This window comes from Bos grunniens, chromosome 9 (assembly GCF_055505025.1).
Source record: "Bos grunniens cultivar Pamir isolate PY7600 chromosome 9, Bosgru_T2T1.0, whole genome shotgun sequence".
In the NCBI taxonomy this organism is placed as follows: Eukaryota; Metazoa; Chordata; class Mammalia; order Artiodactyla; family Bovidae; genus Bos; species Bos grunniens.
The window spans coordinates 88,043,486-88,066,393 of record NC_141173.1 but is presented as its reverse complement, the minus strand read 5'-3'; the positions used below and the strand labels follow the sequence as shown (position 1 = coordinate 88,066,393).

Genomic DNA, 22,908 nt, shown 5'->3' with positions numbered 1-22,908 from the left:
GTTTCTTTTTGTTAATTTTCTGTCATTGGTAGGTTCTCTCAGTGAATTTAAAAGCATCTTTATTTTATGTACTTTTCTCTGTCCAATTGCTCCTGCAAATCTCTGCTACAATTGTGGGCATGGGTTACTTGTTCAGTCACTCAGTCATGTCTGACTCTTTGCGACCCCATGGACTGCAAGAACCAGGCTTCCTTGTCCTTCACCATCTCCTGGAGCTTGCTCACACTCATGTCCATTGAGTCAGTGATGCCATCCAACCATCCCGTCCCCTGTCATCCCCTTCTCCTCCTGCCTTCAATCTTTCCCAGCATCTTTCCCAGGTCTTTTCCAGTGAGTTGGCTCTTCACATCAGGTGGCCAATGTATTGGAGCTTCAACTTCAGCATCAGTTCTTCCAATGACTATTCAGGACTGATTTCCTTTAGGATTGACTGGTTTGGTTTCCTTGCTGTCCAAGGGACTCTCAAGAGTCTTCTGCAACACCAGCTCAAAAGCATCAATTCTTCAGTGCTCAGCCTTCTTATGGTCCAGCTCTCACATCCATACATGACTACTGAAAAAACCATAGCTTTGACTATAGGGACCTTTGTTGGCAAAGTGATGTCTCTGCTTTTTAATATGCTGTCTAGGCTTATCATAGCTGTTTTTCCAATGAGCAAGCATCTTTTAATTTCATGGCTGCAATCACTGTTCACAATCATTTTGGAAGACTTTAAAAACAAAACAAACAAAAAAGGGAGCTTCCATTTCTCCCTTCCAAAATGTAAGTCTTTCGCCTGGGTTCTCAGGAACCATCTGATCCATCTGTGGTACCCCAGAGTCAGGGGGAAAAAATAGCATTTTTAAAACCGAAGCAGTAAAACAAAGAGATCTCTGGTTCTGTCTTTACATGAAAATGAATTTGTAACTGAGCTGGATTTAATTGGGTTAAGGGAAAGTAAGTACTATATAAATAAACTCTCAGAAATATCAATAAAGCTCGCCAGAACACATTTCTGACACCCGGGACAACCCTGAGTCAGAATGATTGGGCAGAGATGACCCAGAAACTAATCCATCACCAAAGAACCTGAGACCACAAGCCATGTGGCAAAGCAGTTCTGCTGGGTTCCCTTACCCTGCTGCTCTCCGCCCTGTAGCCCCTTCCCAAAAAAAGCCTCTTCCCTTGTCAGCATGTGTGTCTCCTGGAACAATTCATTTCCCAATGTTAGACAAAAGCCCACTCTCAGACCCTGCAAGGAGTCCCCCTTTCTGTAACAGATGGCGACTCTGGTGGGATTTCCTCACTGCGACTGATGCCCTGACCATTCAGGTACTTAGGGACAAGCTTGTCCGCTGACTGACCCGACCCAGGCGCCCGAACAAGAATTTTCTTTTGTTCCTTGTCTCCTCCCAACTCAGATGACTGGCCTGAGTGCCCCCGATCTGACAAGGAACAAGACGCTTAAGACTGATAAGGTGAGGAACAAGAAGAGCCTTAAGTTCAGTGGCTCAGTCGTGTCCGACTCTTTGCGACCCCATGGACTGCAAGCCCATCACCAACTCCCAGATTTTACTCAAACTCATGTCCATCGAGTCGGTGATGCCTTCCAACTATCTCATCCTCTGTCGTCCCCTGCTCCTACCGTCTTCAATCCTTCCCAGCATCAGGGTCTTTTCCATTGAGTCAGTTCTTCACATCAGGTGGCCAAACTATTGGCATTTCAGCTTCAGCAACAAGAACTAGGCGGTCTCCTATCACCCTTGCAAGTTGGCGCACCGCGTAAGCAAGTGGACATGCGAGTACACAGGGAGGCAGGGCTAGTGAGGGAGTGAGCTAGCGCGGGGCTTCCTAACGGTTTCTGCTAGAAAACCTGGGGCGAGGCCTGTCGGCGGAGGGGCGGGCCAGGAAGTCCATGAAGGAGCGGAAGCCAGACAGCAGCAGTGGGCTAGCCGGAAAAGATCGCGGGTTCTAGCTTGGCAGCCTCGCACTCCTGCAAAATTGGGATCCAGGTGGCAAAGGGAGAAATGGGTGGCTCCAAGACCAGTCTTGGTTTCCTCGTTTTGCTGCCGATTGTCTTGTTCAGCGGGACGTCCAGCGGTGAGTTCGGGGATGACCCTGCGCGGGGCGTGGGGGAACGCGAGATTGGATGGGCTATGAGCCGGAGAAGGCAATGGCACCCCACTCCAGTACTCTTGCTTGGAAAATCCCATGGACGGAGGAGCCTGTTAGGCTGCAGTCCATGGGGTCGCTAAGAGTCGGACACGACTGAGCGACTTCACTTTCACTTTTCATTTTGATGCATTGGAGAAGGAAATGGCAGCCCACTCCAGTGTTCTTGCCTGGAGAATCCCAGGGACGGGGGAGCCTGGTGGGCTGCCGTCTATGGGGTCGCACAGAGTCGGACACGACTGAAGTGACTTAGCACAGCATAGCATAGCAAGAGCCGGAAAGGGGATGGGGGTGGTGTCCGCGGGGTTTCGCGAAACTTTTTACAGGGTGGCGCCGCCGCCCCCACCTCTTTCCCTTCCCTGGCCCATTTGGTCCTCGGAGGCTCCTCCCGGCTTCTTGCCGGCTCTCCGGGCCACAACAGGGGTGACTTGGGTGGAGTAGTAATGCCGGGAATTTGGGAAGTGACGGGGGGAACGAGGGGGCCGGGACGCGGCAGGAAATAGGGTTGAAACCCCCCAAGGGTCCAGACCGCCCCTGGGAAGTGGGAGCCCTGGAGCCGGGCGGTTTGGGAGAAGGGACACAGACCCGCCCAGAAAAACACACCCTCCCGCCCCGACCTGTGCAACAGAGACCCTTCTGGTCCCTACATCTCCCGGCCCTTGAAGGACCAGCGCTCTTTCCCGGCTGTAAGTTATAAACGCAGAGCGGACCCTGGTGCCCAGGAAGCGGCGGCGGCGGCGCACTCCCTGCTGAAACGTGCTTGAGTGCTCCTGTCCGAGCCCTCGCTGCTGGCTCCAGCCCCGGCCCCGGCCCCAGGGCTCTGCGTCATGGCTCCACCCCCGGCCCCGGGCTCCACCCCGGCCTCCGGGCTCCACCCTCAGCCACCGGGCTCCGCGGCACGGCTCCACCCCGGCTCTCCGGGCTCCACTCTCGGCCACCAGGCTCCGCGGCACGGCTCCACCCCCGGTCCCCGGGCTCCACTCTCGGCCACCAGGCTCCGCGGCACGGCTCCACCCCCGGTCCCAGGGCTCCACCCCCGGTCCCCTGGCTCCTCAGCAAGGCTCCACCTCCGGCCCCGGGCTCCATCCCCGGTCCCCGGGCTCCACCCTTGGCCACCAGGCTCCGCGGCACGGCTCAACCCCCGGCCCCAGGGCTCCACCCCCGGCCCCCGGGCCTCACCCAGGACCCCGGGGGCCGGTGCGAGCCTCTTCCTGAGCAGGGACCAGGTGCCTCGGCTCATTGGTCTAGATGCAGAACTTTATATATTAGAGAAGTGGCCTTGTTGGGCACTACGTCTATCCTTTAACCCAGCGAAACAGATGTCCTGCCTTTCACTTGGCCTGCAGAGTCCAAGTTGAATATAAGCAGGTTTCCAAGTAGACAATTTCGTGGACCTGCCCCAGGTCGGCATTTCTGCTTGATGGGGGTGGGGCGTTCGAGGGGCACGGGGTGGGGGGATTTCCATGCACTATATCGGCTCTAGCTTTCCTTTTCTGCAAAGTAGATGATGAGGTTGTGATACTAAATGCAGCTCAACTTGACAGTAAATTCTTCAAAAACTTCCCTTCTTCAAAAATTTGAAAGGAAGGAAAATGTGCTACAAAAAACTTCGGTCTTAGACAAAGCCACTAGCAGAACTATTTATGATCCTGTTCATGCAGCTCCAGCTACTTCTACCCGTGTGTTTTATATCAGCACAGGGGTTTGCCGTGCAGTTATATTTCTTGTAGTAATAATATTAGCTGTTTTGCACCTTCATAGTATGACAAGAATTGAACTGGAAGACAGCATCAGTGTCCAGTAGTTCCCAAGGGTTGTCTCAGCCATGTCCCAGATGACTCAGTATCTGTGAGGAGACACACCCAACAATAGTACTTCCATCCCGTTATCCTACCTTGTGGGTGGGTAGAGGAGTGTCTTGAGAAGTGCCCCTCTTTTGGAGGCCAGAGCTAAGGTGAAGGATATCGAAATATCCAAGGAGAGGATAACTCTATCCACGGAAAGGATGTACTCCAAGAAGGTAGTTTAGGGCGTATTTTCCATGGGATTTATGTAGATGGAAAATATCCAAATAAAAAACAGCAATCATTTGTAAAAACAGAGATTAAGCTTCTGAAATTCAGGTGACAATGATATTCACTGAACATTGCAAGCTATGAGATCTTCATCACAGAAATCTTCTCCTATTTCCCTTATGTGTATAGAAAAAAGAGAAAAGCCCTCATGATATTGCCTTACACGAATTGGGAGAATCATAAATAGTTTTCACAGCATTGCAAATTGTGTGTCTCTGTGTGTATTAGTCAGTCCTGTCCGGCTCTTGCCACCTCATCTACTGTAGCCCGCCAAGCTCTTCTGTCCGAGGAATTCTTCAGGCAAGAATAATGGAGTGGGTGGCCATTCCCTTCTCCAGGTGATCTTTCTGACCCAGGGGTCAAACTCGGGTCTTCTGAATTGCAGGCAGATTCTTCACTGTCTGAGCCACCAGGGAAGCCTGCAGCACAAATTAGTAGAGGCCAGTAATCCTCAGGCAATTTCTCAACAGGACCTGGTCCACAAGGTCAGATTGCCTGTGGAATGGATTACCTGGTCAGAAGAGAAGTCCTCCACAAAGACCTGGCTGCTAGGAGCTCTGCCATTGATGACAACCTCAAGTTAAGAGTACAGATAGCCCCTCTCCAGAATCTTGTTCCCCATGGACTCTCACTGTCTGGAGGACAGTGAAAAAGTGGGATCGATGGATGGCTCATGAACGTCTGGTTAAGAATGAGGTCTCCGGACTTCCCTGGTAATCCAGTCGCTAAGAATCCACACTCCCAATGAAAGGGCCTGGTTCGATCCTTGGTCAGGGAACTGGATCCCGCATGCTACAACTAAGAAGTCAGCATGTTGCAACTAAGAGTCTTCATGCTGCAAAAAGGTCCCAAGTGCCACAACTAAGACCCAATACAGCCAAAAAAAGATAGATATGAAAAAAATAATTTTTTTTAGTTCTCCAGTGCTAGTGATGTGTGGGCCTTCAGAGTGATAGTGTAGGAGCTCATGGCTCTGGGTCAAATACCCTACACGGATGTCGACTCTTTAGAGATATGAAAGAAGGTCATCAAATAGCCCAGCCTATCAACTGTCCTGATGAACCATTTGCTGTGATGGCTTGTGCTGGGCCTTAGATTTGGAGGAGAAGCCCAGTTCCAGCAGCTGGCCCAGTGTCTCACAGGGTTCCATGCAGCCCTGGGGGCCTGTGTCTGACTGTCCTCTCACAGTCCCCCAGCATCAGGGGGACGGTGCCTGCTGAGGCCCACGTGGAGCCGGCCAGTCACATACATCACCCAGCACCGCAGAAGCACATTGTCTTCCAGAACACTGTGCCTTAGGAATGCCATAGCATCTGAACTTTCTAAGACAGACTTAATGATGTGGAATATTTTCTAGATATCACTTTCTTTAGGTTTACTGAAAATGTTTGTATAAATTTTTTGACCAAGAAAGTTTTAAACAGTGTTATAAAATAAATAGTTTTTAAAATTGTTTCAACACAAATACTTGGACTAGCTTAGTGCCAAGTGCTTTTTAGTTTTTACTTCATCAAAGTAATGTAGTTGATTCACCCTTGAATGTGCTGGGCTTAGTTGCTCAGTCGTGTCTGACTCTTTGCGACCCCATGGACTATACAGTCCGTGGAATTCTCCAGGGTTGAATACTAGAATGGGTAGCCTTTCCCTTCTCTAGGGGATCTTCCCAACCCAGGGATTGAACCCAGGTCTTCCACATTGCAGGTGGATTCTTTACCATCTAAGGCACCAGGGAAGCTCAAGAATACTGGAGTGGGTAGCCTCTCCCTTTTCCAGGAGATCTTTCTGACTCAGGAATTGCACTGGGGTCTCCTGCATTGCAGGTGGATTCATTACCTGCTGAGCCACCAGGGAAACTCTTAAGTTTCTTTCTTCTTCTTCTTTTTTTAAATATTTATCACTAGTCTTGGGAATTATTTGTCTATAAGATAGAATACTTTGTCTTAGAAAAAGAAAAATGAAAAAATGCTGTTGCCTTGTACAGGAAAAGGTAGTGTTGGAGGAAGAAAACTTAAAAGCTAGAAGGAAAAAAAAGAGAAAAATGCAATAGAAATAGAAACTACTCTTTCATGAAAAATTGCCTTTAAAATTTTTTTTTTAAATAAAGAGGAGTTCTGCCTTCTTACTTTGGGGAAAGTAGGAGCGGAATTCACTGAAACATCTTAAATTTGGCAGATCCTAGCATATGGCACCCCACTCCAGTACTCTTGCCTGGAAAATCCCATGGATGGAGGAGCCTGGTAGGCTGCAGTCCATGGGGTCTCTAAGAGTTGGACACAACTGGGAGACTTCACTTTCACTTTTCACTTTCATGCATTGGAGAAGGAAATGGCAACCCACTCCAGTGTTCTTGCCTGGAGAAACCCAGGGACGGGGGAGCCTGGTGGGCTGCCGTCTATGGGGTCGCACAGAGTCAGACACGACTGAAGCGACTTAGCAGCAGCAGCAGTTCTCAGAGCCAGAAGTGGATTTGGGGCAGGTCAATAGTAAACAATGGTGATTTTATTTATTTTTACTTTCTGGAAAAGGAGGATAACACAGTTCCAGAAGGTGCAATCATGGTTTAAGGTTAAGAATCCCTTTTACTGCACCTAGAACAGTGCTATGCACAGAATGGGTGCCTGAGTTTTGTTGGGTAAAAAAAAAAAAGTAAACAGATTATGTGCTTATCTTCAAGGCTGGCTTAAGTACAAAATGGATTTTTAAACACACTTGAAAAAATTAAAGAATTCAGTTTATTAAAAAAAAATTACATTTGCATCATGAGGAAGGCTCTCAATGCCTAGCCATTGATCAGCGCCTCCCTGGAGTCAAAGCTCCTCCCAGACAGTTCAGGCCGTTACTAATTGAAGCTGGTTATGACCCAGATCCTACCACTGGTGAAGTTAATAAGTGATGGAAAAGGAGAAGCTGGTTTGTTCAGGAGCCCTGGGAAATAGTGACCTAATGTTCTCAGACCGCCTCTAAGTTTCCAGGTTAGAAAGGGAGCAGAGGTGGCTGCTGTGGGGCACATCAGCGTCTTGAGCACAGTCAGGGTGGTTGGCACAAGGCGAATGTTTGAGCACCACCAAGCTTATGGTTTCAACAAGTCTGGGGGTCTACGTGCTTGCCGCCAGCAGTTTTTATGTGCTGGGGGTCTGCTTCCTGTAGAAACAACTTGAGGCTTGTGTCAGCTCTTTGTTATCTTTCAGGGAACTGGTAATTTCATGACACTGCTATGTGGCTGGTCACAGTCTAAATTGTTACCAGTTTCCCAGCCTAAGGAGTATTCCTTTCTCCATCTTCACATGTTCTAATCCTTAACTCTTAAACCACTGTTTTGAGACTCACAGGAGGCCTGGCTGACTGAAACTTTTCTACAAACAAGAGGCAGACAGAGACCATGGGGGGAGGGGGGGGCAGGTCTTTCCCACTAAGGCGCCCTTGAGCCGTTTTGGTTATGAGACCATTTATTTCCCATTTGTCCATGGTCCCAAGAAGCCCAGGGCCTCCAACAGCTAGTTGGAGAAAGTCTAAACATGCCCTCTCTCAACTGGCATCTTATCCCTCTGTCTGATAACTCACCCAACAAACCCCCCCACACCTGGCCCCGAGGACCTAACTTAGGAGGGACAGGAACAGGTTTCCCAGAGTGTGACACAGGGCTCGAGGGTGAGGCTGGGCATCCCCACTTCTACCCTTTGGTCCCACATTCATAGTGTCTAGGAATTGGGACAGCAGCAGCCTTTTATGGTTATTGATTAAGGTAGGAGTTGACAGAATTTTTTCTACAGAAGATAGTAAATCTCAAGGTCTCTTTAGGCAATTTGGTATCTGTCTCTGAGTGCAAAAGGAGCTTCCATGTTTGTGGAGCAGCAGGAGCCAAATATAATGTGTAAATCAACTGAGAACCAGACTTGTCCACTATCCTGGTTTCTGACCCCAGTAATGAGTGACCCATCCCATAGAGAATCATCCAAGAGCTGCCTCAGTTGTCTGTTTATGAACCAGAAACTTACCGTGTCCTGCCTTGTAGCTTCTGGTGGTGGGACTGTGATAGGAGTGTGGATCTGGCTGTTATGGGCTAATGCACCCCCTCTGCTATAGTCTGGCTTCCTTGGTTCAAGGAGCCATAGGGGGCACTGCATGAAGCCACAGGTGTGAGCATACCTGTATCAACTCTGGTGTCAGGCCTAGGTGACCTGCTGGCACATCTTATTTGTTCCCTGTGGCCCTGGTTATGCCAAGCCACATAATCACTTCTATCCTATGACGGCTGGCCTATCTGAACTAATGGTTGGGGTTGGTGAACCCAGATCATAATGGGCAACTCTGACATTCCATGACCAGAGGCCTCATCTCTGCCAGGCCCCAGGACCATACCAGGAGCCGCACTGAATGGTATGGGCTTTCTCACTGCAAGTGGTATGTCCTTTCTTCAGGACACCAGGAGTCTGTGTTGTGAGCCTCCAAGTAAAATGCCACCTACAGCATGTAGCACCTTTCTGAACACAGGAAGCTATGATGTCACCGGTTCTGTTGGGTCATCTGCCCAAGAAGCAGGTCCAGCCACACTCATCATTCATCAATTGTGACTGCCTTTGTGCCAGGACAGGAGTTGCAGCAGAGACCTAGGGTCTTGAAGCCTGGAATGTGTCATATGTACCATTAGAGGGAACCTAGGACCTCAGTGGTAATTCAGTGGAGATAAGATAGGGACCACAGCTCTGCAGGCCTAGGGAGATTGTAGGTTGGTACTCGTTTTCATTATTTCCTCCAGGAGATGATACTGTCTCCATGTACTATCGGGGGATGGGGAGTCAGGGTGAGAAGAATGAATGTGGAATCCACGACTATGGTACCTCACCCATGGCAGTTTACTAACAACACAGACTGTGCATTCGTGTCAGAAGCCCAGGACGTGTGCAATGGACACTGAGTGGATCTGTGGACCCAGAGATAACCACTGTCAGCAGGACCTGGCACAGGTGTCTATTAATTGCCTGGTCCTCGGAGCATCGCTTCACAGCACCGGGGCCATGATCATGCTACTGTTCCTGTGCGTGGTGTTAGTAACACACTGGGTCTAATGAATGTGGGAGTAGTTTCTCCTTCTGCACTTCCAGTTCAGTTCAGTTCAGTCACTCAGTTGTGTCTGACTCTTTGCGACCCCATGGACTGCAGCCTGCCAGGCTTCCCTGTCCATCACCAACTCCCAGAGCTTACTCTAACTCATGTATATCGCATTAGTGATGGCATCCAACTGTCCCATCCTCTGTCATCCCCTCTCCTCTGGCCTTCAATCTTTCCCAGCATCAGGGTCTTTTCCAATGACTCAGTTCTTCACATCAGGTGGCCAAAGTATTGGAGTTAGTTGCCCCAGTAAATAACCGTGTGGCTCATCGGGAGAGTATCGAAGGACTTCTGCACTTGCCGTGGTGATGAAAGGGCCCTCCTCACTGGGACGTGGCTTCTTTCTCTGGTGATGCCTTCTGAGAAGTAGCTCAGTTCTGGAAATTTTGGTAGGGATGTTTGGTAGGGATGGCTGCTTTCAGCCTACTGATCATCCAGTCTTGTGTTTGTCTCTCCTTGTTTTCTGTCTCTCAATCAAGCAGTTTGCATCCAGGTTCACTGACCATCTCTCTGCCTCTAGGATCACCCTGTGCTATGAGCCAGCATTGTACTCTCTGCAGTCAGGCCCTGGCTGGCATTGGGACTCTCTAATCACTTTCAGCTTCCCTGATAGCTCAGCTGGTAACTAATCCGCCTGCAATGCAGGAGACCTGGATTCCAATCCTGAGTCGGGAAGATCCTCTGGAGAAGGGAAAGGCTACCCACCACCATATTCTGGCCTGGAGAATTCCATGGACTGTATAGTCCATGGGGGTCACAAGAGTCAGACATGACTGAGTCACTTTCACTAATCACTTTTACTGTTGTACCAACTTTGCTCCTGACATACAACACTCCACCTGGAATCTGATCTTTCTCCATTTTCCATCCCTGTTCCTGCCGGAAGCCCACAGGAACACGGTCTCCTACCACTATCCCTGATTTCCACAAAAGTCATCTTTGAGCTATGGGAGATGCTTCTCATCCACACTTTCCTCTCTGGCTCCATAGAATCCATCAGGCTTTCCCATGGTGCCTGGTGGCCTGGACACTTTCCTGCCCTTTCATACCGTGTCCGCCCTGGCAGATTCACTTCCCTGAGCCTTTGATCCCCTCCTCTACCACCTGCCTTGGAAGTTCTGGACTTTCTCTTTCTTGCCAGGTGGGCCAGGCCTTTCTCCAGGCTTCCAAGACCCATCCTAATGGGAGATCAGCAGTGTCTCCCCGGCCTTGCTAAGTCCTGTGACCCCTAGTTGTGAACTCTCCCTTCTCCAACTTGGGGTTCTGTGCTCACCCGTCCCCTCTTTGCCCCTCTCCCTGTGATCCTGCTTCCTCAGGAGCATCCCCACAGGCTCCCCATCTCTCACAGGACACGGGGTTAGATTCTGACAGTCCTCTGTCATTTAGACTTTTCCTGCATAGCAGCCTGGCACGTCTCTGCAAAGGTTATGATGCTAGGAACAGACCTGGTGGACAAGGGGACACACCCAGGATGTGTGAAATTTGCCAGGCAGGGGACTCCTCCTTCTCCACAAGGAGAGGAGGGGCACTGGCTGTGTGGTGTGTGTTGTGGGGTGTCATTGCTCTGTCAGCCCAGCCCTGCACTTTGCTCTCACATAACTGGGGGAAGGGGCCTCAGGGTCTTTTTCCCCAACCTCACCCTCACTGTGTTTTGCCTTCACAGACGCTCATTCTCTTTCCTATAATTTCACCATCGATCTTCAGCCCAGAGATGGTCAGCCATGGTGTGAGGTTCAAGGAGAATTTGATCAAAAGGTCTTTCTCTCCTATGACTGTGGTAGAGCTAAGATCAAGTACATGAGTCCATTGGGAGAGGAAGTGAAAAGTATGAACGCTTGGGAAACACAGACTGACACACTCAGAGACACTGTGGACTTGCTCAAGAAGCAGATGCCTGATGTTACACCGGCCAAACACATAGACAAGGGTGAGTTAGAAAGTCCAAATGTAGGAGCAGTAGACTGGGGGCTTAGCTGCATCCACTGTTTTGGGGTTAAAAGAAAAAAATAAAGGATATTGTCCTTCCCTAGTAGTCCAGTGGAAAGAGCAGCTGTTGCAGGAGAGACCAGGGCCAGATTAGCTGGGCCCAGGGGAGGTGGACCCAGGTGGGGCAAAGATTCTGTCAAGCTCAAAGGCTGAGCTCTTTCTTTTCTTTGGTGTGGTCAGGCCCTCTGACCCTGCAGGCCAGGATGACATGCTGGCGAGAAGACAACGGACACATCAGTGGATCCTGGCAGTTTGGCTTCAATGGACAACTGTGCCTCCTCTTTGATTCGGAGAATGGATACTGGACATTGGTTCATTCTAAAGGGAGGTGGATGAAAGAGAAGTGGGAGAATGACAGAGCTGTGACGGACTTCTTCAAGCAGGTCTCCATGGGAGACTGTCAGCACTGGTTTCAGAATTTCTTGCTGAGCTGGGAGAAAATGTTGAAGACCGCGGGTAAGTGAGAAGAGTAGGAGAAAGTGGTAGTTCTCTCATGGTGACATGGACCCACCCCTCTGTGTGTGTGTGAAAATGATCTGTCAGAGGTGAGCTGTCCTGGGAGAACAATGGTCCGGGGATGCTCTGTCATCCTCCTTCCTCTTCCAGCTCCTGATGTCTCTCCTCACAGCACAGGCCTTTGGACGAGTGAACATGGATTCCCACGGATCCTAAAAATGAGAGCATCTCTGTGATCCCAATCTCCTTCTTACTGTTCCCTCTTTCCAGAATCTTCTTTTAGATGTCACCAATCCTACTTCTGGAAAACTGTCAATACCACCTCTGCTGTCAGCTCCTGAGGACTCCATCTTCAGGTCACCGTCTCTGATGTCACAGCAGGACTGAGTGGCTGTGTTGGAAACCTTGCTCCCCCATTAGCTGTCAGAGCCCCGTGAGGACTGGGCTCCTCCCTTCCCCCCATCTCGCCTGAGGATCTATCTCAGGGGCCTCCATGTGATGTGTGTAAACTCTCTGCACAGTAGGGGTACCTGGGTCAGGGGGGTGAGCAGGCATCTGCCGAGCTTGGGGTCTGGACCAGGGCTTCACTCTTACTCTCCTTGCAGCATCACCGACCACGGGACCCTCTACAATGCAGCGCATGGCCCCAGACAGCAGTTATATCACCTGGATCGCCACCGGGGTTTTCGCCGGTTTCGTCATAATAATGGGCATCATAATAGTCTGTATCCGTTACAAGAGGAGGTACTGAGGGCAGAATTCAGAGGGAAGGCAGGGGCACAGGGCCTGGTGTGAGGCCAGGGAAGGTGAATCCCAGCCAACCCCTGCCCCTCACTGAACCTCCTCATCCTGGAAATGAGCCGGTGAATAAGACCCCATATCACCTGAGAGCAGAATTCGGACAAGATCAGGCCTCAGTTCTGAAAGGTCCTCACTGTCAGATGACAGTGGGAAGTGAGGGGTGGCTGGGGCATAGGAAGGCTGAGGGCCTATTGATGCTTAAAGGGTTTAGCCTAGTCCCCTGACTGAGCACAGAGTGCTCACTGGCAGGGCCCCCGGTAGGTGGTGTGAGAACAGCAGGCACTCAGGGCGAGGGCAGGACTCACGGGGGCTGAAAGCAGCATGGGGGCTCCACATGATGTGTCAGCGGGGATGGGACCCACCCAGGGGCCCAAGATGAGCGGGGCCAGGCTCTCATCCCAGGAGGAAGGGGTGGGAAGGCCTTTGCAGACCCAACTCCAAAGGCCTGTTCTCACAGGAAGTGGCCTGGGTCAAGCAGGTAAGGCAGGAGCCCCACAGCAGAGACTGTGGGAAGGGCTGAGGCCAGGCCTGTGCTCCTGGAGCAGCAGCAGTTGTGACTCAGCCTGTGGCCTGCAGGTCACCAGCCTCTTGGGGACCCAGAGCCTCCATCACTGAGCGGCCCTGCCTTGAGCAGAGGTGCCTGGGGATGGTGGGCCTGAGCTGGGGTGGAGGCGCCCAGCTGGGCAGGGCCAGGAAGATATGGGGGGCAGGGACCCTGGTCCTGAGAGCTGTGTGTGCTGCTCAGAGGCTGGAGGGGGGCGAAGGAAGGAGGTTTGCCTGCAGCCCCCCAAAGCTCTCAGGAAGCAAAGCCCCTCCTCTGGGGATCTGCTCCCTGTCCTTTAGGACCCCCTCAGGGAGGATCCAGACCTGAGTAAAGGGAGCAGATTGATTCCTCACTGGCTCTAGTCCTGAGCCTGAGCAGGGGGTGTCAGGGCCTGGGTGACTCTGTGATGCAGGAAGGAAGGAGGAGGTGACAAGAAACTGCTGGGCCTGGGGTGGGGTTGGGGGTGGAGGACTTAGGAGCCCCTCAGGGAGGGCGGGGCTGGTGGGGTTGGGGAGGGGCAGCCCCAGGAAAGTGACAGAATTTCCTTAACCTCCTGGGCCAACACCTCTTTCTTTTCTGCAGGTGATGCTGCTCCCAGGAAGCCCCAACAGGTGCTCTGTTGGCCTCAGGACTCAGTCTTTGCTTGGCTGCCTTTGTTCTCCTTCTGTTTGCATAGTTTGCATATTTTTTAATATAAATCTTTTAGAGATGATGAATTTTTTTTGTTCCATATTATGTTTTGAGAGTGAGTATGATGAAAAAAGTGGTTCCCTGGTGGCTGAGATGGTAAAGAATTCACGTACAATTCAAGAGACCTGGGTTTGATCCCTGGGTTGGGAAGATCCCCTGGAGGAGGGCATGGCAACACACACCAGTATTCTTGCCTGGAGAATCCCATGGACAGGGGAGCCTGGCAGGCTGTAGTCCATGGTATCACAAAGAGTTGGACATGACTGAGAGACTAAGCACACACAGCACATGATGAAAAAACTGTGATTTATCTTTATAGAATTGGTCCAGTTCTGTCTCAGTGGGCACTCTGCCTCATTCATCGATGACTGCATTACTGAATGATCCTGCTGGTGGGGCTAATCAACTACCACTGGAAGATCCTGGGACAGTTTCAGTTTGACAATTTCACACAAGGCTGGCTCAAAGTTATACAGGTCCTGAAGCTATTTCTCCCTTGGAATGTAGTTTTCTAGCTTTAGAAATTATTTACCAATTATCTTCTTGGTGATTGGAACTGATTTTATTTATTTTAAAAGCTATCATTTTACTGACATATAATTTGTTGTTCATAAAATGAGATGGCAGAGAATGCTGTTCACTTCAGACCTCAGGAGTTCAGACCCTAGGAATCCCAAAGCTGGTGTCCAATCACAGTGACACAGTAGATGTACCATATCATGTCTGTTACCACATCTGATGACCATCCTACTTAGGATTTTTTTTTTTTTCAACCAATTTTACCGTTTTCCCTTGGTGGTAAATTTTCCTTCTTTATCATGCATGTGTTCACCAAAGGAGCACTTTTTATTTCATTTAAGAACTTTTCCTTTGCATTCACAACTTGATTAACTGATGCAAATGGCCTGTCTTCTGACTTGTCCTGGCTTTGACCATGCCTCGGATTTAAAGTGAGAGCCGTGTGATTCTTTCTTTCACTAGGACACTTTGAGGCCACTGTAAAGTTATTTTTGGCCTAATTTCAGTATTGTGTGTCTCAGGGACTCAAGAGGTCTGAGGACACAGAGAGAGATGAGGGAAGGGAAGGTCAGTGGAGCAGTCAGAACACACAGCATTTATGGATTACGTTTGCCATCCAATGTGGGCACAGGTCCTGGCCCACAAAACAATTACAATAAGCATCAAAGATCATTGATCGCACAAAAGCAGGAACCAGATGGACGAATAGGAAGCCCTGAGTGCCCCCTTCCTATGAACACACCTAAAGTACAACTTCCCTGGACTTCCCTGGTGGCTCAGATGGTAAAGCATCTGCCTACAATGCCGGAATCCTGGGTTCAATCCCTGGGTCAGGAAGATCCTCTGGAGAAGGAAATGGCAAGCCACTCCAGTGCTCTTGCCTGTAGAATCCCATGGACAGGGGAGCCTGTTAAGCTACAGTCTGTGGGGTCTCTAGAAGAGGCGAACACTACTGAGCGACTTGCCTTTGCTTTTTACTTTACTTTTAAAGTACAACTTCATACAAAACCACTCTCATGCTCTCTCTGTGAACATTCTCATGCTAATGTCTGGCAGAAACCCCCTCACAGACAAACCCAGGAATCATGTTTTACCAGCTCTAGGGGCATCCTCAGCCTTGTCAAGTGACACAGAAAATGAATCAGAACAGGGTGGGAGGCAGGTTCATGAGGGAGAGGCTATATATATACTTATGGCTGACTTACATTGTTGCACAGCAGAAACCAATACAACGTTGTAAAGCAGGTGTGTGTGTGTGTTAGTTGCTCAGTGGTGTCCGACTGTTTGCGACCACATGGACTGTAGCCCACCAGGCTCCTCTGTCCATGGAATTCTCCAGGTTATCTTCCAATTAAAAAAATTTTTAATTAACCAGGAAAAGGGCTCCATATTGCGTGATAGCAGTTACTAGGCAAACGCAGTGTTGAGTTCTGATAATTCCTCACCTCCAAAAGCCTGTGGGAAAGGACAGAAGTCCACACCAAGTCCAGTTTTATGGCCTGTTGACACTAAAGGGATTTAGCAAAATCAGGCTTGACTCAAACCAGACTCACTTTGGGAGGGGCTCACGTGGAGTGAGGTGGAGACAGCAGAACCCAAGGCATGAGCAACAGACAGATTGGAGTGAGAGCAGCACTAAACATGGCACAACCTAAGTCTCCATCAATGGATGAGTGTCGAGAAAAAGTTAGAGATATATATATTCACATAAGGGATATCCATAAAACAGACGGAAATCTTCTCATTTGTGACAACACTGAATGACCCTGAAGGCACTTTGCTAAGTGAGATAAGCCAGAAAGACAAAGGCAAAATTATATTATCATACTTGAGTGGAACCAAAAATAACTTTTTAAAAAAGCCTCAAATATTATGGAACAGAGTGATGATGATTGTCAGAGATGGGGCTTGGGGAGGATGGGAGGAAGGGGTGACGGCAGCAAAAGTACAAAATTCCAGCTACAAAATAAATAGGTCCCGGGGATATAAGATATCAGTTCAGATCAGTCGCTCAGTCGTGCCCGACTCTTTGCGACCCCATGAATCACAGCACACCAGGCCTCCCTGTCCAAACCCAACTGCCGGAGTTCACCCAAACTCACGTCCATCAAGTCGGTGATGCCATCCAGCCATCTCATCCTCTGTCGTCCAATTCTCCTCCTGCCCCCAATCCCTCCCAGCATCAGAGTCTTTTCCAACGAGTCAACTCTTCGCATGAGGTGGCCAAAGTATTGGAGTTTCAGCTTCAGCATCAGTCCTTCCAATGAACACCCAGGACTGATCTCCTTCAGGATGGGCTGCTTGGATCTCCTTGCAGTCCAAGGGACTCTCAAGAGTCTTCTCCAACACCACAGTTCAAAAGCATCAATTCTTCGGTGCTCAGCTTTCTTCACAGTCCAACTCTCACATCCATACATGACCACTGGAAAAACCATAGCCTCGTCAAGGCTGTATATTGTCACCCTGTTTATTGAACTTATATACAGAGTACATTATGAGAAACGCTGGACTAGAAGAAACACAAGCTGGAATCAAGATTGCCAGGAGAAATATCAATAACCTCAGATAAGCAGATGACACCACCCTTATGGCAGAAAGTGAAGAGGAACTCAAAAGCCTTTTGATGAAGGTGAAAGTGAAGAGTGAAAAAGTTGGCTTAAAGCTCAACATTCAGAAAACGAAGATCATGGCCTCCGGTCCCACCACTTCATGGGAAATAGATGGGGAAACAGTGGAAACAGTGTCAGACTTTATTTTTCTGGGCTCCAAAATCACTACAGATGGTGACTGCAGCCATGAAATTAAAAGACGCTTACTCCTTGGAAGGAAAGTTATGACCAACCTAGATAGCATATTCAGAAGCAGAGACATTACTTTGCCAACAAAGGTCTGTCTAGTCAAGGCTATGGTTTTTCCAGTGGTCATGTATGGATGTGAGAGTTGGACTGTGAAGAAAGCTGAGCGCTGAAGAATTGATGCTTTTGAACTGTGGTGTTGGAGAAGACTCCTGAGAGTCCCTTGGACTGCAAGGAGATCCAACCAGTCCATTCTAAAGGAGATGAGCCCTGGGATTTCTTTGGAAGGAATGATGCTAAAGCTGAAACTCCAGTACTTTGGCCACCTCATGTGAAGAGTTGACTCATTGGAAAAGACTCTGATGCTGGGAGGGATTGGGGGCAGGAGGAGAAGGGGATGACAGAGGATGAGATGGCTGGATGGCATCACTGACTCGATGGACGTGAGTCTCGGTGAACTCCGGGAGTTGGTGATGGACAGGGAGGCCTGGCGTGCTGTGATTCATGGGGTCGCAAAGAGTCGGACACGACTGAGCGACTGATCTGATCTGATATATATTATGCAAAAGTAGGAAGTCAAGAAACACCTGGAGTAACAGGCAAATTTGGCCTTGGAATACAGAATGAAGCAGGGCAAAGACTAATAGAGTTTCGCCAAGAAAATGCACTGGTCGTAGCACACACCCTCTTCCAACAACACAAGAGAAGACTCTACACATGGACATCACCAGATGGTCAACACTGAAATCAGACTGATTATATTCTTTGCAGCCATAGATGGAGAAGCTCTATACAGTCAACAAAAGCAAGACCAGGAGCTGACTGTGGCTCAGACCATGAACTCCTTATTGCCAAATTCAGACTTAAATATTTCTATACATTTCAAAATGATCACCGTAAGTCAGTAAGTCGAGCTACCTTCTGCCACCATGCAAAGATGTTAAACTCTACTATGTTCCCCACATTGTACTTTTCATGCCCTTGACTCATTTATTTTGCAACTGCAGGTCTGTTCCTCTTAATCTCCATCCCCTACTTCTTTCACCCTCCACCCACTCTGACAACCACTTGTTTGTTCTTTGCATCTATGACTCTGTTTGTTTGTTTTGTTTTTTAGATTCCACATGCAAAGGCATACAATATTTGTCTTTCTCTGTCTGACTTATTCCACTTAGCTTCCCTGATAGCTCAGTTGGTAAAGAATCCGTGTGCAATGCAGGAGACCCCAGTTTGAGTCCTGGGTCAGGAAGATTCACTGGAGAAGGGTTAGGCTACCCACTCCAGTATTCTTGGACTACCCTGATGGCTGAGCTCGTAAAGAATCCACCTGCAGTGCGGGAGACCTGGGTTCAATCCTTGGGTTGGGAAGATCCCCTGGAGAAGGGAAAGGCTACACACTCCAGTATTCTGGCCTGGAGAATTCCATGGACTGTATGGTTCATGGGGTCGCAAAGAGTCGGTCATGACTGAGCGCCTTTCACTTTCACTTTCTAGGTCCACCCGTGTTGTCACCAGTCGCTGTGGCTCCTTTTTAGGGGCTGGGGGCCCACACCATGCAGCAGGTAGGACTTCCCTTTCCAGGGACTGAACCCACGCCCCTGCAGTGGAAGCACAGGGTCTTAACCCCGGACCACCAAGGAAGTCCATATCTTTTAAAGTCTATAATCAACATAAGTGTTTCCAGTGACTAAAAGTGAGTGGGCAGTTCGTTAAAATACCTATCATACTTGTAATAAGTACAGTATTATATGGACTAATTTTATGAAGCTCATAAACTATAAACATCATAGTAAGTGGAAGTGACTTCTAGTTCTGGCATTCACTTGGTCTAAAAGATCAAGGGCCTCACTGAGAAAAATCATTAGTTTTTTCAGTTCTGCAAACTTGAAAATAGTACTGCTTGGAAATATGATTCTCCACAGAATTTACAGGTTGGTATGATGATTCATGGCTGAAGTAATATCATTCATCTGCTCTTACTTCCATAGCCTGGGAACATGTCTTATAATTTTGCCAAATGCCTACATGTTTCTAATATACTCCCAAAGATAAAGGACTTTAAGCTGCTTTATTCAAAAGGAAGGCACTCTATAAACTATATCTCAATAACTTTCTATAAGTTATATCTCAATTATAACTGTCTGTAAATTATGTCTCAGTAACTGATGTACATTAAAGATGGAAAGAGAGAAGACTAATAATAGTGGGACAAAAGAAAAACAGTGAACTTGTCCCACCTGTGAGCACATCTATTGATCTGTTGTTTGGAAACGGTTTTTAAACCTTCCCCCCCTCCACTAGGACTAATGACTGCCCGTGTGTGCACGCATGCGAAGTTGCTTCAGTTGTGTCCGACTCTTTGCGACCCCACAGACCGCAGCCTGCCAGGCTCCTCTGTCCATGGAATTCTCAAGGCAAGAATACTGGAGTGGGCTGCCGTTTCCTTCTCCAGAGGATCTTCCCAAGCCAGGAATGGAACCCAGGTCTCCTGCATTGGCAGGCGGATTGTTTTTACCATTGAGCCACCTGGGAAGCCCCTAGCAGCTCTATCGCCAAAGTCTTACAGGAAAAGAGTTTTGGGCCTACAGTTTTATATCCAGACAGTTTCATTTAAATGGGAAGGGTGTGTGTATTAGTTTTCTATTTCTGCCATAACACACGACAGACTCAGCTGCTCAAATCAAACCCACTATTTTCACACACTTCTTGCCTGCAGGACAGAAGTCCGAGGTGACTCCCTGAGTTTCGCTGCTCTGGTTCTCCCCAGCCTGAAATCAAAGTGTGGACCAGCTGGGCCCCTGGCCTGGGGCCCTGAGAGGAATCAGCTTCGCACCCCACCTCCCCACCTCACTAGATCACTAACAGAAGCCATTTCCTTAGAGTTTCTGGACTGGGAAGCCATTAAGACCCAGGACTAGGACGGGGTGCCCCAGAAGTTTCTTGCTGGTGGTTCCTCACCCCTGACTCATTTCTCCCTGCAGGCTCTTCCTCCTTGTAAATTCTCCTGGGGCTGGTTGACATCCCCCGGTCAAGGCAAGGCCAGATAAAATTTAAAAACTGGCAAAAAAAAAAAAAAAGTACAGTATGGAGGAGAGGTAGCACACAGAGAAGAGGGCGTGGCAGGAAATGCTGCTGCCCACAGGCCACCCCTCCCCCTCAGAAAGCGGGAGCCCCTGAGTTGGGCAGGGCAGGATAAGGCAGTTCCTCCCTGTGGTTCCCTGGAGAACCCTGAGAAGACCTGAAATGCTTTAAAAAGCAAGTGAGCAAGTGAATGCACGCACGCGCACAGACACACACACAAACACACCCCTCCCCTTCAGCTGATAAATTCATGACACCTCTGCTTTTACCCTTGAACTTGCCAGAGGAAAACCACAAAGCGAGTTAGCGCTCACTTCCCCCAAACACTGGCATGTCACCCTTTTGCCTGAGGACAAAGCCCAGTGAAGCCCTCAGTTCCTGAAGTAGGAGGAACGGAAGTACAGTTTCCCAAAGTGGGGCTTGGGCCGTGAGGGTGAGGATGGGCACCCCACTTCTACCCTCTGGTCCCAGATCCGTATAGTCACCTGCTGGGGACACAAACGTCACAGTGGCACTTGACTGAGGCGGGACTCTGCAAGCTTTTCCCTGCAGGCCGTTTGGAATCAGTCTCTGTCTCAGGGACCCACCCCCACCTTTGTAGAGCAAAAGCAGCTGAAGACAACAGGCAAATCAATGTGGGGGACAGGAGTGCCACTGTCCTAGCTTACCATCCTCAGATTTAGGGTATATGGGGCCCCAGAAATGGGCGCCTCACCCTTAGTGAACCTGCTGAGGGGCTCCTCAGCCTGTCTTTGAAGAGCCCTGGCTGTGGTTTCGGGACAGTGGATGTGCTAGGAGTGTGGGTGTGCTATGGAGTGCCTTCCTGGTCTAAGGGGCCATGAGAGATGATTTGTGAAGCTGAAGGTGTGAGGAGAGGGTGTATCTGATGACCACTGAGCCCACCTGACCTAATGAGTACTGGGTTGAGGAGTGCAGATCACAACTGGCACTCCTGGGTTGCCAGGTCCCTTGATATCCTATGGTATCCAGCTTTGGATTCCGTGCTCCTCGCCCCCTCTGTGTTCCCGCTTCCTCAAGAGCGGCCTCCACATGCTTTCCATCTCCCTGCAACTTCCTCTTCTCCTTCCCCTCTCCTCAAGCCAGCAAAGGGCACCCTTTTGACTGGTAATGGGGAGGGCTGGGCAGGGACAGTCCTTGCTCTGCCAAGCGCAGCCCTACAGAGGGACACACTTGCTGTCACAGGGATCAGGAAGGGATGCCTGTGGGTCCTTTCCTCCCAACCCCAATCATCACCTGCATTTCTCTGTCACAGACTCTCACTCTCTTTGCGATGACTTCACCACCAATCTTGAGCCCAGACTAGGATAACCACAGGGTGTGGTCTAGGCCAGGTCAGTGAGACTTTCATTTACTATCCTTGTTTAGTGAGAAGGTTAAATTCTTTGGTCCTCTGGGACATGAAGGTGAAGGCCAGGGAAGACAGACAGAGACTCCAAAAAACCTGGGGAAGAACTAAAAACAAAGCCAGCTTGACATGAAGCTGGAAACTGTCACAACCAATGGGAAGTAGGAAGGCCCAGGGCAGAGGCAGAGGAATCACTGTAGGGTTACAGAACTATGTGTTGCATACAGACTGGAAGTTGGTCCCACCTAAGAGGCCCAGCAGCCAGGGCAGGGACAGAGAGGATAGAGCAGGACCAGGAGACTGGAAGAAAAGCAGAGGAGTGATGGGGCATTGAGACAGGTTGTCTAGACCAGACACAGACCTCCCCTGCTGGGGGTAGGACTTCCCACCCTGCAGGGAGGGTGATGTGTCAGGGCAAAGCAATGGATGCTCCAGCAGATTCTGGCAGTTTGGCTTTCAAGGACAGAAAGAATACTTTTTGACTCAGAGAACAGAAACTGAACAGTGGTTCATCTTGGAGGCAGACATTGGACAATCAGAGAGCTGTGACTGAGTTCCTCATGAAAATCCCAAATGGAGACTGTAAGGGCTGGCTTGAGCAAGCTTTCGTGCACTGGGATAAATTGCCAAAGACAATAGGTAATTGAGATGCTCAGGATAGAGTGGTAGTTCTCTCGAAATGAGATAGACCTATCCCACTCTGTGTGTGTGTGTGTGTGTGTGTGTGTGTGTGTTCGGGAAAACGGTCCATGTGCCATGACTTGGTCCAGGGAGGACAATTGCCCTGGGGATGCTCTGTCATCCTCCCTTTCTCGTCCCACCTCCTGACATCTCTTCCTCACATCACAGGCCTTTGGACTATTCACTAATTGAAATGATTCAACTATGGAATCATCATTTTGATCCCAGAGATTTACTTCTTATTCCCTCTTCCCAGAATCTTTTCTTTTTCGTCTCACTTGTTCTATTTCTGGAATACCTTCATACCACCTGACATGCCAGCTTCTGGAAACACTCTCCACGACCTTCCTCATGAGTCACCTCATTTTCCGTCACAGCAGGAGTGACTGGATATACAACCTATGCTTCCCATATTAGGTGTTTGAGCTGCGTGGGCCCAATCCTAAGACCTGAGCCCTTTCCCCACCAAACAGTAGGAGTCACAGCCCTCCTACTCTACACATTCATCAACTGATGGCAAGGCATCGATTGACAATAAATTCTGCTGTGCTGCAGCTGTGGGGAGGCAGAATCAACTGATGGCAAGGCGTCGATTGACAATAAATTCTGCTGTGCTGCAGCTGTGGGGAGGCAGAATCAACTGATGGCAAGGCG

General features: G+C 49.4%; 1 protein-coding gene and 1 pseudogene across 4 annotated transcripts; both read left to right on the top strand.

The window, feature by feature from the left end:
* LOC147366317 (UL16-binding protein 3-like) lies at window positions 1-13,838 on the top strand. Of its 4 annotated transcripts, XR_015133306.1 has the most exons (6): window positions 1,826-2,079; window positions 10,999-11,262; window positions 11,502-11,777; window positions 12,048-12,277; window positions 12,383-12,521; window positions 13,705-13,838. XR_015133306.1 is itself a non-coding variant. In XM_086318293.1 (5 exons), the coding sequence occupies exons 1-5, from the start codon at window positions 2,007-2,009 to the stop codon at window positions 13,706-13,708; spliced, it is 756 nt and encodes a 251-aa protein (XP_086174419.1). In that variant the 5' UTR covers window positions 1-2,006; the 3' UTR covers window positions 13,709-13,838. The 4 variants fall into 4 exon arrangements, 3 of the variants coding, with proteins under 3 accessions (XP_086174419.1, XP_086174418.1, XP_086174420.1); XM_086318293.1 differs by lacking the exon at window positions 12,048-12,277 and having other exon boundaries at window positions 1-2,079; XM_086318292.1 differs by lacking the exons at window positions 12,048-12,277; window positions 13,705-13,838 and having other exon boundaries at window positions 1-2,079; window positions 12,383-12,844.
* LOC147366318 (inactive tyrosine-protein kinase RYK pseudogene) lies at window positions 3,914-5,400 on the top strand (annotated as a pseudogene).
* Window positions 13,839-22,908: the final 9,070 nt, after the last annotated feature.